Genomic DNA, 15727 nt, shown 5'->3' on the forward strand with positions numbered 1-15727 from the left:
AGCAGGCGCTATCTCATGCAAAATTTTCCTTTTCTTTATGTTTAGAGTCAAGACTATCAGCTTTACTTGGGGAAAGAATACACAAGACACGTTGTCATCTAAACACAACTGTGCTGTTAGTTCTTTATGGTTCACCGCTCTCATAAAATTCAGATACACAAAAGCTGTCAAATTTTTACCCACCATATTAAAATGAAAACTTTCAGTCCCAGGCTAAGAGGGCTGGATTTGCCTCAGGGATGTAGGTACAGTTGGCATATATCTAGTAAGATAGATTACATCTCAAAGTTCTCAGTATTGCAGGGTGGCACCCTTAACACATGGTAGTACTATCCCAATATTGCCAATATTTAAAATAAATACTGTCCCAGTATGTCAATATTTCAAATAAAAACTAAAGCATAAGAAAACAGCATTCACTGTGGGCCCAAGAGAAACGCAGCCAAAGGGAGAATGACAGAGAACTGAATTCCCAGGTGGTGACGGAGATGCAACTCATGTCCTCCATGCTGAACTGACTCAGAAGGAAATTTCCTTTCTGTTCAAACAACAGAATTTTTTCAAATTCAGCTTTGTCTGACCCCGAAGAATAGTCACCAAAGAAAACTGAAATCAATTTGACAGAAGTGGAATCTTGAAAATTTCAATTTTGCCCAAGTATATTTTTCACTGATGAGTTTTGTTGTCTTTTACTGAAAATGCTTTGCCAGCTCCACTTTGCCATGGCAGGCACAGAGAGCGTGTATAAGTAAGCTCTAAGTAAGCCTTTGTCAGGACACCATCAGCTGTGAGGCTTCCTTCAGTTCAAAAGGGAAGAGGCTGTCTTCTGCAGCCAAAATACAAGGTTTTTTTTTTCTCAAGACTTCATATGTACATGAACCTTACTTTAAAAGTGAGCACTTCATATGTATTTTATGCCTGAATGCTCCAAGACAAACAGAAAAGACTATTCCAGAAATGGCTTAAAATGGGAGAATTTGTTAACACTAAAAATATTTAAGAAACTTATAAAAAACCCTAGAAAAGATCAGGAAAAATACATTTCATTAACTTGTCATCAAATTCATGAATGTTGTGAAGGTGAAAAGTTGTGGAATAAGGAACCTTACCAACACTTACAAAATGTATCTTAAAGGAAATCACTTCAGACTGGTCCGTCTGCTGCACTTAGCTGTGAGAAGACACAGCAGTGGTAGATGGTTTTAAAGTGGGTTTTCTAGAGGGCTGCTGGGTTAGTTTTGTGTTTGGAGGTTTTCAGCAGTAAGTGCTACAACCCTTCCATTTTTACAACTTGAAATGTTTTTGTCACTCCAGCAGAGCTGCCGCAGGATCTAAGGAGAAATTGCACTGTTTACAGTTGGAAACCGTATTGCTGGCAGCAGGCTAACGGCACCAAGGAGATATTTAATCTGTTGAAAGGAAGTAACTAATGAAACCAACAAACTCCAGCAAACTCCTGCATAAACAAACACAACAGAAGCAAAAACCACAGAAGCAGTTTGACAGAAATGTTGTTGCATAAGCTCAGTGAGCTTGATTTAAGCAAAATTTTTCTAGGAAACAGATCCTTAAGGCTATCACAAAACACTTTGTTTCTGTTAAAAATTCTGCAAAGGGGAAAAAAAAAAACAACCACTGAGGAACAGAATCCTTTCCTTTGCCTAGTCTTAATTTTCAAACTTCTACTCTTGATCATTAAATTGATTAGACAACAGTCTGGAGAGTAAAAGAGACTGGAATCATACAAAAATCTGGTCTTCTCAAGAGCACAGGATATACAACAGTGCATCTGTTTGTACCTTGTCTATCATGTCCGGTCTGTTTGTAGCTGCCAAAATTGTCACGTCCTTCAGCTGTTCTATCCCATCCATTTCCGTTAACAACTGAGCCAAGACACGGTCTGCTACATTTCCAGCACCTGAAGAGCTGATTTAAAAAACAAAACAAAACAAAAGTCACAGCATTAGCTCTCGCTTCCTAGAAGACTAGAGAAAGAATATACTCTTCAACTTACAGGGATCCATCTTTTTATCGTAATTCCTTCTGATTTTTATTTTCACCTTCAATTCCCAAAACAGTGTCAGTCATATGAAGTGATTAAAAGCAAATTGGATAATTAGGCCTTTAAAAGATTGTTTGGTATTCAGTAGAGCAACCAAGTTGTTGGGTTTTTTTACATATTACCCTGCTATGTAGGTTGTAAAGAATTTAACACAATGTGGATGTCTAGAATAAACATTGTTTTTGATAACAGAATTCATGCACCTTCTTTTCTAGCCAGACAAACTTTTGGTTTTAGCCCCATCCAAGTGAGTGCTTACACCACAGTATGCAGTAGAAAAAAAATTAGCTAGTTATGTATTTTGCAGAGCTGCTCTACTTTTTTGTTTTCTCCCCATCAAATGAGAATAAATTGAGTGTTGACCAACTGCCTCATAATAGCATTGTCAGTCCTTCAGCTCAGCTGATTTTCCAGATACCAGGAAAAAAAACCCCCAAGACTGAGAAATGGAAAACTCCAGTTTTGAAAACACCAATATGTGAAAAACCTCAACAGACAAGTCAAACTATTCTAGGCATTTATTTTTTTAGTTTGGAATTAACTCTGGTAACCTTAAAGTTTATGGAAAATTTGCTCAAATTGCTTAACTATATGTAACAAAAAGCACTACAGAAACAAACACTATTATTTTCATTAAAGCTTTCAATATTTTAAAAAGAATAACCAAATGCTGTATCACCTTCTTCCTAGACAATTCTTTGACACATAAATACGTGCGTGCATACAAATATGTGTGTGTGCATATATTCACAAAATATAACAAAGAATGCAGAAAAGGAAGACACCGTATAAATCAAATCAAGAGACCAAGCACATACATTGTGATAAATAACACATCTCATGAACAGCTGTATTCTTTATAACATCCTTCTAATTCTCCATAAAGAGGCTTTATTTCTGAAACATCGAAAAAAAAATAGGGAACTGCACACAATGTAATTTTTTATTTTTGGAAGGACATTAGACCTAGGAGACACGAGGACCATGCACAGACAACTGTAGACACTCATGTGTTGGCAGACACACTACACAAATGACGTACGTGTGTTCCTCGTAGCACCCAGCTCTATACAAATACGGCGAGGGCTGGGGCGAGCGCAGGCAGCGGCTCATCCCAGAAGCTCCCTGTGCTGAGCAGGGGCAGGGGAGCTGAAGCAGGCTGGGATAAGCAGATGGGGATTGCCAGAGTGCCAAAAATGCGGGTTGAATCCTCCTTTGCCAGAAACCAGGAGCCCTGTTCTTGGCACACGCCAAAAGCCTCACTGTTTTCAACACAACCAACACACGCACCTACATCTTCCTTCACCAACGGGACTGCTCTTCCAGGGCTATGCCCCCCACTGCCATACATGAGAGGGCTTCATTTCCCTATCTCTAAACAGGCCCTTTTCAATACAATTTAAAAAAATTAATCTCCAACATCATGCTAAGAAGAAAAAAAAAAAAAAAGACTGATTCTTAAAATGAGGCTGGGCTTCTTCCTGCAACATGTATTTTCCTACTGTCACCCCAAATCAACACAGGACTAAGATAATTTTTTAATTTTTTTTCTTTTTTTTTTTCTTTTTTTTTTTTTTTTAAGTCCAACAGTACACTGAAACGCTTATACAGCTATACAGGCACCTACACACACAAATGTAGCACAATTATCCTGCCGAACACTACTTTCCAAAAAGAAATACTAGATTTTAAAACACAAGCGCTCCAATTATTTCCAACAGACAGGGAACACACGCATATACTTGCGTAGTTATGAGCACATATATTGCTGCAGCACTGCTATCTACCACCAGCACATCTGCAACCAAAGCGTTTCCTAAATGTCCCAGAGCCAAAGCAACAGTACCGACCCCACCGCTGCAGTACAGTTCCCCTCCAAAGAAATTCTCTAACTTTCCTATTCAACGACTGGTTCTACAACCTTCCAGTGCAAAACAGTCAACTTACCAGACCTAGACTGGAAAATATCTTTGAGGAGCTATAATAAAAGTTGGCTAACAGAATATTTAGGCTGCTAGGAAATATTAGAGAAGGGACTTGGGTTAGCTAGTTGTCAGCTTTTCAGTCTGCTGCAGGCACGTTACAAATTCCCAAGCGATATTAGAGCATTTCTAACACACCCATGGGTCACGGGCCCATTGACTTATAGAGGGCTGAACATGATAAAACAGTTCAGGTGTTGGGCAAGGACAGTAAACGCTTTTTGAAGGATACAGAGTTTAAAGGAAATTAAAATCAACTTTGTAACCTAAGCCAGTCTCAGTAGGGATTCAGGCCTCCCATCTTGCAGAGATTTCACATTTACTTGACTTTATACCCAATAGACTGCACAAAAGAAAAAGCTAGGCAAAGAAAAAACTAATTGTAAGACTGGGACCAAAACATTAACATTATATGAGATGATCTGAAGCTAGAAGACTTTGGGGAGATGCTAAACTTCTTTTTTATTTTTTTACAGGAAACAAAGAAGAAATATTTGGTTTAAAGAGAGGTGGTTAGAACGGATATTACATCTTTCCCCAGTATAAACATTTCTCTTACAAGCTTCAGACTGAAAAAAAAAAAATAAATAAAGAAGTGTTTACTCTAAAGAAATCCCCCACTGTTACAGGGGAATGTACATTGCAAAGTCTTTCATGCAATTAGGGCATAACCAGAAAATTGCAGTTACGCAATCACTGATGGCATAATAACACTCAAACACTGAAGAGCGATAGCAGTACACTATTAGCAGCTTTATTATTATTATCTGTTATAAGTGGAGTAAAAAAGACTTTAAAACTACGCACACAAAAAATATCAATAACAAAACCTGTATCAAATGAAGAGGTGTCTGGGACCTATGAGCCCAGGAATCTGCAATTTCAGTGCTTTTATTTACATAATTCACTAAGCTGTCATACGATGCACGATTTTTAGCACAGAGTCTACAGCAAATTAGCTTTTGGCTTAACAGGGTACCCTATAAAAATCACAGGCAGGCACAGGTTTACAGTGAGAGATCTCTTTACCAGCTGCTGGGAGCTGCACCAGAGCCGCCCCGTGCGCTCCAAGAGCTCTAGCACTGCCCAAGCTGTTAATCTGAAGGGTGACACGCAAATATGCGTTTTTCCATTTTCCCATGATTTCCCAGCAAGGGTTTCAAATTAACACAGGCAACGTTCATTAAGGCTGCCCGCACTTTTGACGCAAACGGCAGCCAGAGAAACAAATTGTGATTAACCCTCCAGTCCCACGGAGGCACTGCCAAAACCAACTTCCAGCCAAGGGGCTGTCTTTGCCCCCCCCAACCTGACCTCCGCACCGTTGATGTCATCATCACAACTGCATGGAAATAGTCCTCAAAAGGCACGTCCTGGTACAAACTAATTTCCTGTCAACGCGCCGCCTGCAGATCCAGGCAGTCAGCACTAAGCCCCTCACATAACCCACGCAGGGCCATGTGGCAAGAGCCGTACCCGAACCAGTAATACCTTGAACTTCACAATAAAAAAAACGTGTGAGCAAAGGGGAGTCTGCCTGCTCCATAAGGGCCTGAGAATTTCGAGTCATCTCTTGTGTTGCCCAAATGAAATACATTAGTCTGTGGGCTATGTGTTATTTTAATCTTTTTGACAAGCCCTCTTTTCTTTAAAATCCTCAATGAAGGAGTTTTAAAGGCAAAACTGTCTTTGCTTAACTAGTTTATTACATCAGTTACAGCCAGATATCCTCCCCTATGTGGTATTTCAGCTGACCCTGCAAGTGACCCACCAGCCTCAGACCAAGCACACGTGCGCTTCTGCACAGGCACTTCACTTGACCATCAGAGAAGCTTCCTCAATGGCAAAAGCCTGTCAGGTAGGACTGTCCATGGACTAAATCAGACTACTGAAGGTGAATATGAAAAGCAAAACCTGTTCTTGGTATTTTATTTTAGCTGAAGGCACTTCCAATACACATCTGGACAGAACAGAACACGCGTTCTACAGCGCACCAAAGCCTCACAATTAATATGAATTAATTCCGGCCTTGTCTGATGGAAATGACAGATCGTGAGCCCCAGCTCCAAATTTAATATAGCAGGTGAGGGCTCTCTATAGCACCTTTTCTTTTTCTTATCTCCTTTGGCCTTATCCAATGACCGCTCTAACCAGCTGGATTCAGACCTCAGTGGGCACCAACATTTCCCCTTGAACATCTTAAGCCACTCACACTTCTTCTGGGGGATATAAAAGCAACTGCAGCCTGATTCTATCACTGCATCAAGGAGTGCATACAGCTGTCTAGCTTATACAGTTCTTGAAACCAGGAGATGCTGTTTACAAACATAACCAGATGTATGAAAACACCAGATTTAAATCTGCTACCCTTCTTGCTATAGGCATTTTTTTTTTTGACAACTAACTTCTTGTTTTGCACATTTTTACTTATTTAACTTCCTTTTCTCCCTCCGCTCCCGCCCACTCATCTAATAGATTTCTAATATTTGAAAACAAAAAACAGTCTGAGAATGCAGTCATTATGGTTTCACTCATGATAAAATTTGGTAAGCATCACCACCGTGAGCTACTGCAAACGTACGCTTGCATCATCTGACAACCTAGAACACTTCTGAAGCCAATGGAACGAATGTTTTTTCAGAACACCAGATGTCATCTTCATTGGAAAACATATTTAAGTCTCAACCAGCATTTAAATCCGGTAAAAGAGAACCAGTGACTTTCCACCCCACCACTGACTTCAGTTGCATTGAAGCCTGTCTGAACACCTTACCTTCACAATCAGCCCCTTAATTTAGTTACGCTGCTAAACTGGAGATGTGGAAATGCAGGAAATAGTCACACAATAACATTTTGAGCACAGCAAGTGCGAAGCTACAAAACCAGAAGGAAGTCTGGCAGGGCCCCTCTCCTGAAAAGCCCCTTTTCTGCACAGATGACCCTACCTCAGGCAGATCCAAGGGGTCAAAGAGGCAGACCTCAGGAGAAGTATCCAGGATAAATTACTGCAGAGGGATTAACCTCCATGCAGCTGAAATCTATAATGCAGGTTTTGTGAGAAGGGAGTACAGCCTACCTTCTTTTCCAAAATGTTGTATCAGGCAAGATTATATACAGATAAAAGCCGCCTTTCTTTTTTTTTTTCCCCCCTAACAAAAGAACTGCAATTATAATAAAAATTTACAAATTTTAAAAATACTTGTGGATTTGACATCATCTCAAATAATCCTTTTACCGAAATCTCTGGAAATAAATTCATATCAAAACAAATGTAAAACTCATTGACATGACAAAGTGGTTGGTATCAAAAAATTAATATAGGTTGAAATAGAGCCTTCTGGCAGGACTCTCCACAAACTACTGAGGTAAAAGGTTCCTGAAATACCAAAGCCCCCTGCCAACACACTCCCACGCGAGAGTCGCCTTGCTTGCACAGTCTGAAGGATTTTTATTGAGTCTGACATTTCTGTCAGGGCTTTGCAGGGGTAACCTGTCAGCAAGGAGCACCTGCCAAGTCCGTCTTTTCAGTCCAACTGCTGTGATCGTAATTAACTGTCACACTGTTTTATTTCCTTCCCTCACAAACTCTGGTGAAATATAGCTTTGGCAATTCAAGGTTTTCCACAGCATTAGGAAAAAAAAAAAAAATTAAAAAAAGAATCTACTCCAATAGCATTACCAGAAAAATAATAATTGCAGCATCTTCCCACATGTCAAATTTCACTCAAAAATTCTATCGATGGGGAACTTTGTCCAGCAGAATGGACACTGCCATGCTAGTTAGAAAAATCAGGCTCTTCCACACAGATATACCCTGCTGAAATATTAATTCACTCAGAATATTCTTACACCTATGGAGAGCAGAGTGGGCTCTTACATTAGCTTTTAACTTTGTTTCCCTTCAATGCTACTGGGGCTTCAAAACCCAAACTTCACTAAACTTACTAGGTTTACAAAGGCATGAATGTTTACCTAAGCAGCTCAATATCACTATTTTTTCCCTATAGCATTTCCCTCTCCCCCTCAAAATCACACCGTCTTTTACATCACATATTCACTTCTGCTTACAAGCACGATTCCTGGTTTGAGCTGCAAAACCATCATCCACAATTACTAATTGATTCCTCTATGCACATGCATTCCCAACAACAGAGCTATTTCGTAAACCAAAAAGGCACAGCAAGCATACTTGGGCCTCAGCGATCATTATTAAAACACTGGGCCAACTTCACTTCTGGAACATGTACAACTTCAATCCATATTATTAATTCAGATCGCTACAGATACCACAGGCTTGGATGTTATTAAAAAGTCTAGGAAAGATATACAGCGTGCAAATCATGTATGTTATCAGTTAACTATTTTGGCTATTCATTGGGAAAAAAAAAAAAAAAAAAGGAAAAACAAACCTTCTACAACGCTAAGATAAGAAACATTCCCCATAGGCAAGGAATTTTCCTGCCTGTGTCATCAGAAAAACTCTGAAAGAAGATAACCCTAAACCTTTCCCTCCCTCAGCTCTCTACAATTAGATGCTGTCATATTCTGTACGCACCTGTATCAGCTATTACCCACTATATTGTTTTACACCTTCCCTGTTTCCTCAAGAGCAAAATTCAAGTACTACAGAAAGGAAATCTCCAGAGGAAACCTGGGGAAGTCTGGAAAATTCAGAGACTGGGTAGAATGTTTAGCTTTATGGTCACCTCCAGGCCAAAATGGTGTTTTATCAACTGTCAATTCACCGATTCAGAGCAGGTTCACGTCACTTGGTTTTTAAGACATTAGGAAAGCATAGAAAAATGAAAGAACACCTAGTACTCGAGTGGCCTCCAACTAAGCAAGCTTCCTAAAAAGAGAAGATGAGCTTTGTGAAAACAGGAACCAGTGCTCAGCTGTCAGCAGGTGACTTTGAAACAAACGGCTATAGACTGCTGCAGAAACATCTTAATTGTCCTCCACGGTCATGCAACCAGCCTCTTCCATTTGCCCAAATTTCTTATTATTGCAGCTTCCAGAAGTTAGTGAAGCAGGAGCAGAAAAATGAAATGCAATGAAAGGAGAGAAAAGGAGGAAAGGAGCCAGTTTGAGATGGGTTTGGAATCAACAGGCTCTCTTCTAGAGGGCTTTCCCCAAGCACATCTCCAAATCCTAAAGTACCTAGAGGGTGATCCATCATCCATTTCCATCTGCCTGCAACTAATTCCAGACGCACACCCATGGAAGATGGACATCAGATCTGGCTTTCATCTGACCCTGGCACCGTGCAGCTGAAAGAGGAAGGATGCTAACGTCAAGAGTTCTCCTATTCTGTTAACACTGACCTTGCCTTAAAACAAACAAACAAACAAAAAACCCAACACAAAACACCCCCAAACACGCACCTGATGCCCAGTAAATTTCCCACTTCCTTTCTTTCTGTTTTCCTCAGCGTTTCTCCTCTGCACATTCCTGGAAGTTAATCAAGTTGAAAACTGTAATCAATCATGTCTACCAGAGAAGCAAGTACAGTTTAAGTTGGAAGTATTACAGACCTAGCAGTAACTAACTAGACTGGATTTCGTTTCATTATAACAATATTGAAGTATAGGAGGTTCACTTTCACTGGAATAAGTTTCACTCATAAGTTTTAATTACAATTATGTTCCCCTTGTATTTAATTTAAAATAATGCTTAAAAAAAATATTAAAAAAATAAAAACGACCTTCAATCGTTAGAGTCCTAACCCCGCAGGCAGCTGTAGCCTGCCTGGGCCCATTTAGTGCAAGCGAGCTGACCTTTTCCCATAGCCAACACCATACCAGCAATCGAAGTGGTCACCACGTATGCCCACTTCTGATCCCTCTCATGCTGGTTGCTGTTTCAACCGGGCCTCTGGTAGGAATCCAGACAGTGGCTCAAATTCATGTCTTTGGGTGAAGCAGCTTGCTGGAGGCCAACTTTGCCACAGCACTCCCAAGCACTGCAGAACAGGCTTACGCCTGGTTAGTCCCTCTGAACCCTGTACATTTCTCCATGCACTTGAAGGACTTCAATAAAAGGGTTTACAGATCCAGTCCTGCTTCCACTGAAAGTCTCTACTGACTTCAAATATCCAAATTATAATAAAGGCTGGCAAAGTTACAAATTACTGGGTTTTTTTAAACATAAAGGAAGAAACACAGATTGAAAGCACATTGTGATAAAGGATTCTTGCTAGACAAGAAGCATCAACGACTTTGTTTTAAAATTAAAGGGATTGCAGACATTTATCCTGTATACATACAGCCTATGGGTAATGCTAAAATTTGCTAAAAATTGCTATTCCAAAGCAAATTACAAGCTTTACCGATTAAATCATTTCAAAACTTTACATTTTCACCACTCCTTACTAGGCCTAAAATAGAAAGCTGGCACTGGACATGCAGCTTTTTTCCCATACGACATTTCTATTTGTATACCAAATTCCAAAACTTTTTTATAAAGACTTCAGACAGCAGTCACAAAAGTTTTGAATGCCTCAACTCTCTGGCGTACACCAACACAGCTCAGATATCGCAGGGAATCAGCCGATGTTCCCCAATCCAGGGGCAAACAGTGCCAACACAAGCCAGAAGCGCAAAGCCCCTTGCCTAACTCCGCCAGCTGCTAGAATCGGGTCCCTCCCAACCCAAGTATGGCACAGGGAAACTCCACTTCCTCCATGTAGTCTTTGTTCGCTTTCTTTTACTTTTGCATGAGTCATAGCAGGGCGACAATCCCTCCTCCAGCTCTACTACTGGTAATTTACCCTGTGCAAGGTGGTTTTCTGCTGAGAACCTCTACCCTGCCTCATGCCACCTTGCTCTGTCTCTGCAGGGTCCAGCCTGTAGGTTTCATTGTTGGGATGTGATACACTGACCTCCTTCACGACCGAGGCTGCTGATTACACCAGGGAATTTGCACAGATACAAAAATGCAACAGTATGTTCAAGTGTACAGTGTAATATGTGCTAAAGTGTACAGTACAAATATGCACTAAAATATCCCAGAAGGACAGACAGCTTGGTTGAAAAACAGCAGGTTTGTCACAGTCCCTGCTAAGAGCAGAGATGGCACAGCACGGAAGAGAAGCTGCTGCTCTTCGCAGCTTCATTTAGAAGCCCGAGGGCCTCAAAAGTTAAGACTGCAAATATTTTAACACCTAAAGTGAAAACAGGACATCTTTCAGAGATTTTGAGCATTTTAAATTGTGGCTTAGGAATGTATCTATCCTCCCCACCCCCAGCATACAGGATAACGTACCTCCCCGGAAAGGCATCATCGTAGTGTCAGGGGATTGGTACCAAAATCCTTTCTCTTTGTTGCTTCTACCCTCACTGAAAAGGTTTGCATTATTCATCTACCAACTTGTTTTGGCCTCCACAAGTCAAATGCAAGGTACTGACTGTGTCCTTTGCCTGTCTTTTTTTTTTTTTTTTCCCCTTTGAAAATGGTATTTATCAGTGTCTTTCGCATCAGCCTACCACATTTCCCATCTTACATTACAAAGATTTGCAGTTAAAGGGATTTGCTTCTAAAAAAAAAAAAAAAAAGGAACAAATATGTCTCTTACCCAAAAATCCTAAAAATCCTACTTATATAAACAATGCCCCATTTCCAAAGCACGGAGATTTCTTAAGTTCAGCAAACAGACTGTCTGTGCTGCATTTACACAGAGCCACGTTCATTCATCACTTTCAAGTCTAATTACCAAGCCATTTCCCTCTTGGCAACCTCTAACGGTCAGAAGAATTAGGTTTTACATGGTCAGGATACCAAGGGATAACAAATACCCATAACTCTTTGCAGCTGTGCAATTTGTAAAGCCTCTCAAGCTTTGTCCGGGCACGGGATTACTGCGAGGCAAACGTTCCTTCTCCTGCACTGCTGTATCTGGACCAGTCCTGTGGGTCTCGCTTCAGCACAGTCTCTCCTACAAAAAGTCGTAACAACATCTTTCAAAAATAAGGAGAAAGGAAAAAAAAAAAAAAAAGTCGTAACCCGTTTGTGGAAGCAAATGCTAATTAGAACCACAGAGCGGTGGAAAAGGCTCCGTGCATCACGTAGTTCACCTCACCCCGTGCACAACTGCTCCTCGCTGCACATTAACCCGAGAAAAGTCACTTTTATTTCAAAGATGCCAAGGGGTAGGTTGCTGGAGCTTCTCCCATATGACTAAGTCGCAGTGAAGGAGAATTCTCTACCAAAAGCCATTCTGATTTTCAGGAGTTTTTCCTATCTATCTTAGTAATTTTTCCTACTCAAAACTCATCGTGACACCCATAACTTTCTAACATCTTTTCTTCTGCAGGTTTATAATCTATCCTTTAGAATCAGTTACAATGAACGCCTCCCTTTTTCTTTATAGTCAGTCCGTTCAGTCCCCATTTTTTTATTTTCATTTCTCTCTGAACTTCTCTAACATCTCAACATAAACCAGGCAGAGAGGGGAAAAGCCTTCCAAGAGTGTCACAAGCACAGTGTAACAGAACAGAATGCAGAAATGAATACAGCTCAAACGACCATAATCTGCCTTTGCTACCACATTGGAAACTCAAGTCCATTCAGAATCACCTTATCTTCTTACATATCAAGGACCTCCAGACATCTCCATCAAGCATCTGCTCCTCACACTGAACTATTTTTCTTCAGAGGTGTAGGACTATATTTTTTTGGAAATTCTCTTTGAGGCTGGTGTGTATCCAAGCCACATTTTTAGTTCTTTGATTAATATGTATTAGTTTGTCGCCTACATGCAAAATTGGGAGGGGTGCGTGGACAGACAAGAAGAAAAACCCAGGAGGTTATTTCACACAGATAAAACACATGGAACTTCTAAGCAGGCTAGATAAGAAATAACCTTTTCAGAAATAATACATTTTGACACTGAACAACGTCAATATAATTTTTGATGACTTTGAAGTATCATTTCTTGTAACTAATAAACACAGACAAATAGATGTAAAACAAAACTGCTACACGAGACAGTCACATTAGGTAGAGTGTCAGAAGCATTACAGTTATGGAGTTACAGCTCGGCAATGTATAACAAATAAAACACCGTGGCATATCTGAATGCAGCTCCAGTGTTTGCCACGGGGCAATGGCCTGTGCAGTGACAGAGACCCCACTACATGAAGCAAAGGAGACCTTATATCGAATGGTGCAAACAAGAAAATTCCTTAGCTTCCTTCATCTACCTGTACAATAGTTAATTACAAAGTCTACTACTTTGTATGTGCCTGCTGATGAGAAGGGATTGTTTCGTGAGCTCTGCAGAAGGTTGGGAGCAAAACATTTGTGCGTTAAACCCACCAGCTTTAGTCAAGTAATAATGGGTTAACGAATACTCAGCAAAGCGCTTCAAAGAGCAAAAGCATTGAGCAATTACTCGATGTTATCTCACATCTGTATTTCAGATATGAACTATGGATAAAACCAGTCTCACAACGGTTTAGGCTTTTCTATATCGCTCGACACGTCCTGTTAGGATCGGGAGAGGTTACCTACCAGGAGATTTGGGATGCAGTACATTCTGCACAAAGCCCAGAGCCCACAGAATCCTAACAAGGATTTAAATTGAGAGGAAAAACTTTGACAAAGCTGTATCACAGAGTGTATTTTCGCTGCCAAGGCAGAGAAAACTAATTCAACCAACAGAGGGAATAGGGAGACAATATAAACAGGTGTTTCCTTGAAAACTTGGTCGGTAATAGTACAGGAAATGGATCTCCAGAGGCCACAAATCGTTAGCATCTCTAATGCATTCGCAAATTCCTACTGTGCAAAGCCAGCCTGTAAAAAGAGGCCATTTCTAATAAGTGCCTTGTCTGGTTTCCTACACCATTTAATTTCAGATGAATTTTATGAGAACTCTGCTACATATTTTACCTCCCATCTGGTTCAGATTTGACAATGGAATATTTGTGTGTCCCACCCTGTTCTTTTTAAAGCTCCAAAACCAGATGTCTCCAGCAAAACACGACTGTAGCAGGTCACACCGCATTCTTCAGCAGGCCGTGCCAGGCCTACTACCCCCCACAGACAGCTCCAGGTAAGGTAAAATTGGGTTGTTTACTCTCTAAAAGAATAAAGCAAACAAACAAACAAACTCAACACCTCTAGGGCACTGCGTGAAAAGGCTGATTAAAATGTACTATGGCTTATTCTTCCAAAAGGTTTTATCTTGATGAAGTGGTGTTTCTGAAAGCTAAACACATTAAGGATGGCAGCAGCGGGAGATATTTTTCCCCCGCTCTGTTGGCTTGATTCCAGCACACATTTTTGCAACTTCTCTATTCTGATATGCAGGCAGGTGTTTCAGTGGCCAGCAGTTCTTGAAAGTCTACAAATTTCACAGTTGCACAGATTGTATACGCAAAGGATGCTGAAGAAGACATCTTCTATCAGATTTTGCATTTTCAACAGAAAACGTGATCATTTCCTGGCAGTTTCACAGGGCAGCTCTATGCTGCACGTGATGCCACCTCCTGTAACATAAACAATTTATTTGTGTCGCTGAAACATCAGAACGACACCTTTTATCCTTTCCTGCAGATACAAATGACCCTTTCGCAACACAAAGGAATCTCTACGGGTGCCGAGGTAGCTTCTTTTCCAGAAAAACGATGAAGTTGTGATGCGCCTTTAACATAGGCGCCTGGACAACAACGCCTGGACAAATACTTTCTACATGTGCATATTGGACAGTTTTTCATGCAAAACAAACCAGAAAAAAAGTGCTTGCTCACAACAAGTAGCAGTATCCCCCGAGAAAGACCACTTAGAGAACTTGTCAAATCTTAAATGCTATAGTACCAATTAAAACCTGCTATAATCCTCCTTCAGACAAAAGCTAAACATCTCTCAGAATCATCACAAAGCAGAATATTAGAAATAAACACTGTTAGCTGCTTACACAATAATCCCTTTTAAATGTCACACATGAAAGGACATAAGCGTTCCCAAACCTCTTCATGAAGTTTTTCCCAGTCTGGAGAAATGTTTAAATGTAAGTGTAAATTTAGGCATATGAGTAGTCTCCTTGGAAATTCACGTTATATAGCATATGATCATACTGTTTGCTTGATGGAGAGACTATATTAGGCCAGCGCAACAACCCTGGGAAAAGGAGTTAGTTACTGGAAATAAATGCAAGCTAAAACCACAGAAAAGAGCCAAAGGGCATGAGAACCAGTAGAATCATTCCTGCTAATGAGATGAGAAAGGAGGAACTCTACCAGCTTACCTGTTTATGCCAAGTTAAATACGCTTGAGTAGAAGTCACAAATGCTATCCTTTTGCATGTGGAATGAACACATTTAATAAAATAATTCTGGAAAGGCAGTGCACTTGTGATTGCACAACGTAAGAGTCATTTATCAGAAAATAACATCTGTGATTTTTGTAACAGGATTACTTACTTTCCTCTTTCAACTGCCAAGGCATCTATTTCATCAAAGAAAAGGATTGAAGGAGACACTGCTCTGGCTTTCCTAAAGATCTAGAAAAACAATGAAACACTCAGTTATAAGGGATGGAAAAATTTTTACAGAATGCTATCACCCCCTGCACACCTCAAAAGCTACAGAGCACCACAGAACAGGCACAAGCCTTGTTGTCTTTTCTTTTTGTTTTAAAAATAGACCTTTCAGAAGTTATTCAAGATACTGCATGATGCAGG

General features: G+C 40.3%; 1 protein-coding gene across 2 annotated transcripts in view; it reads right to left on the reverse strand.

Annotated features, from left to right (window-relative positions):
• AFG2A (AAA ATPase AFG2A) overlaps positions 1-15727 on the reverse strand; it is a 202632-nt gene that overhangs the window by 138001 nt on the left and 48904 nt on the right. Inside the window, exons 13-14 of one of the 2 annotated variants that reach the window (XM_086463673.1) lie at positions 15468-15547; positions 1800-1926 (exon numbers count right to left, since the gene is read on the reverse strand). In XM_086463673.1, the coding sequence (XP_086319799.1) occupies positions 1800-1926; positions 15468-15547 (207 nt within the window). The remainder of the gene's footprint in view (positions 1-1799; positions 1927-15467; positions 15548-15727) is intronic. The other variant, XM_086463674.1, reaches the window with a different exon arrangement.

The sequence above is a fragment of the Leptosomus discolor genome, chromosome 4, assembly GCF_034619465.1.
Source record: "Leptosomus discolor isolate bLepDis1 chromosome 4, bLepDis1.hap2, whole genome shotgun sequence".
NCBI classification, from domain to species: Eukaryota; Metazoa; Chordata; class Aves; order Leptosomiformes; family Leptosomidae; genus Leptosomus; species Leptosomus discolor.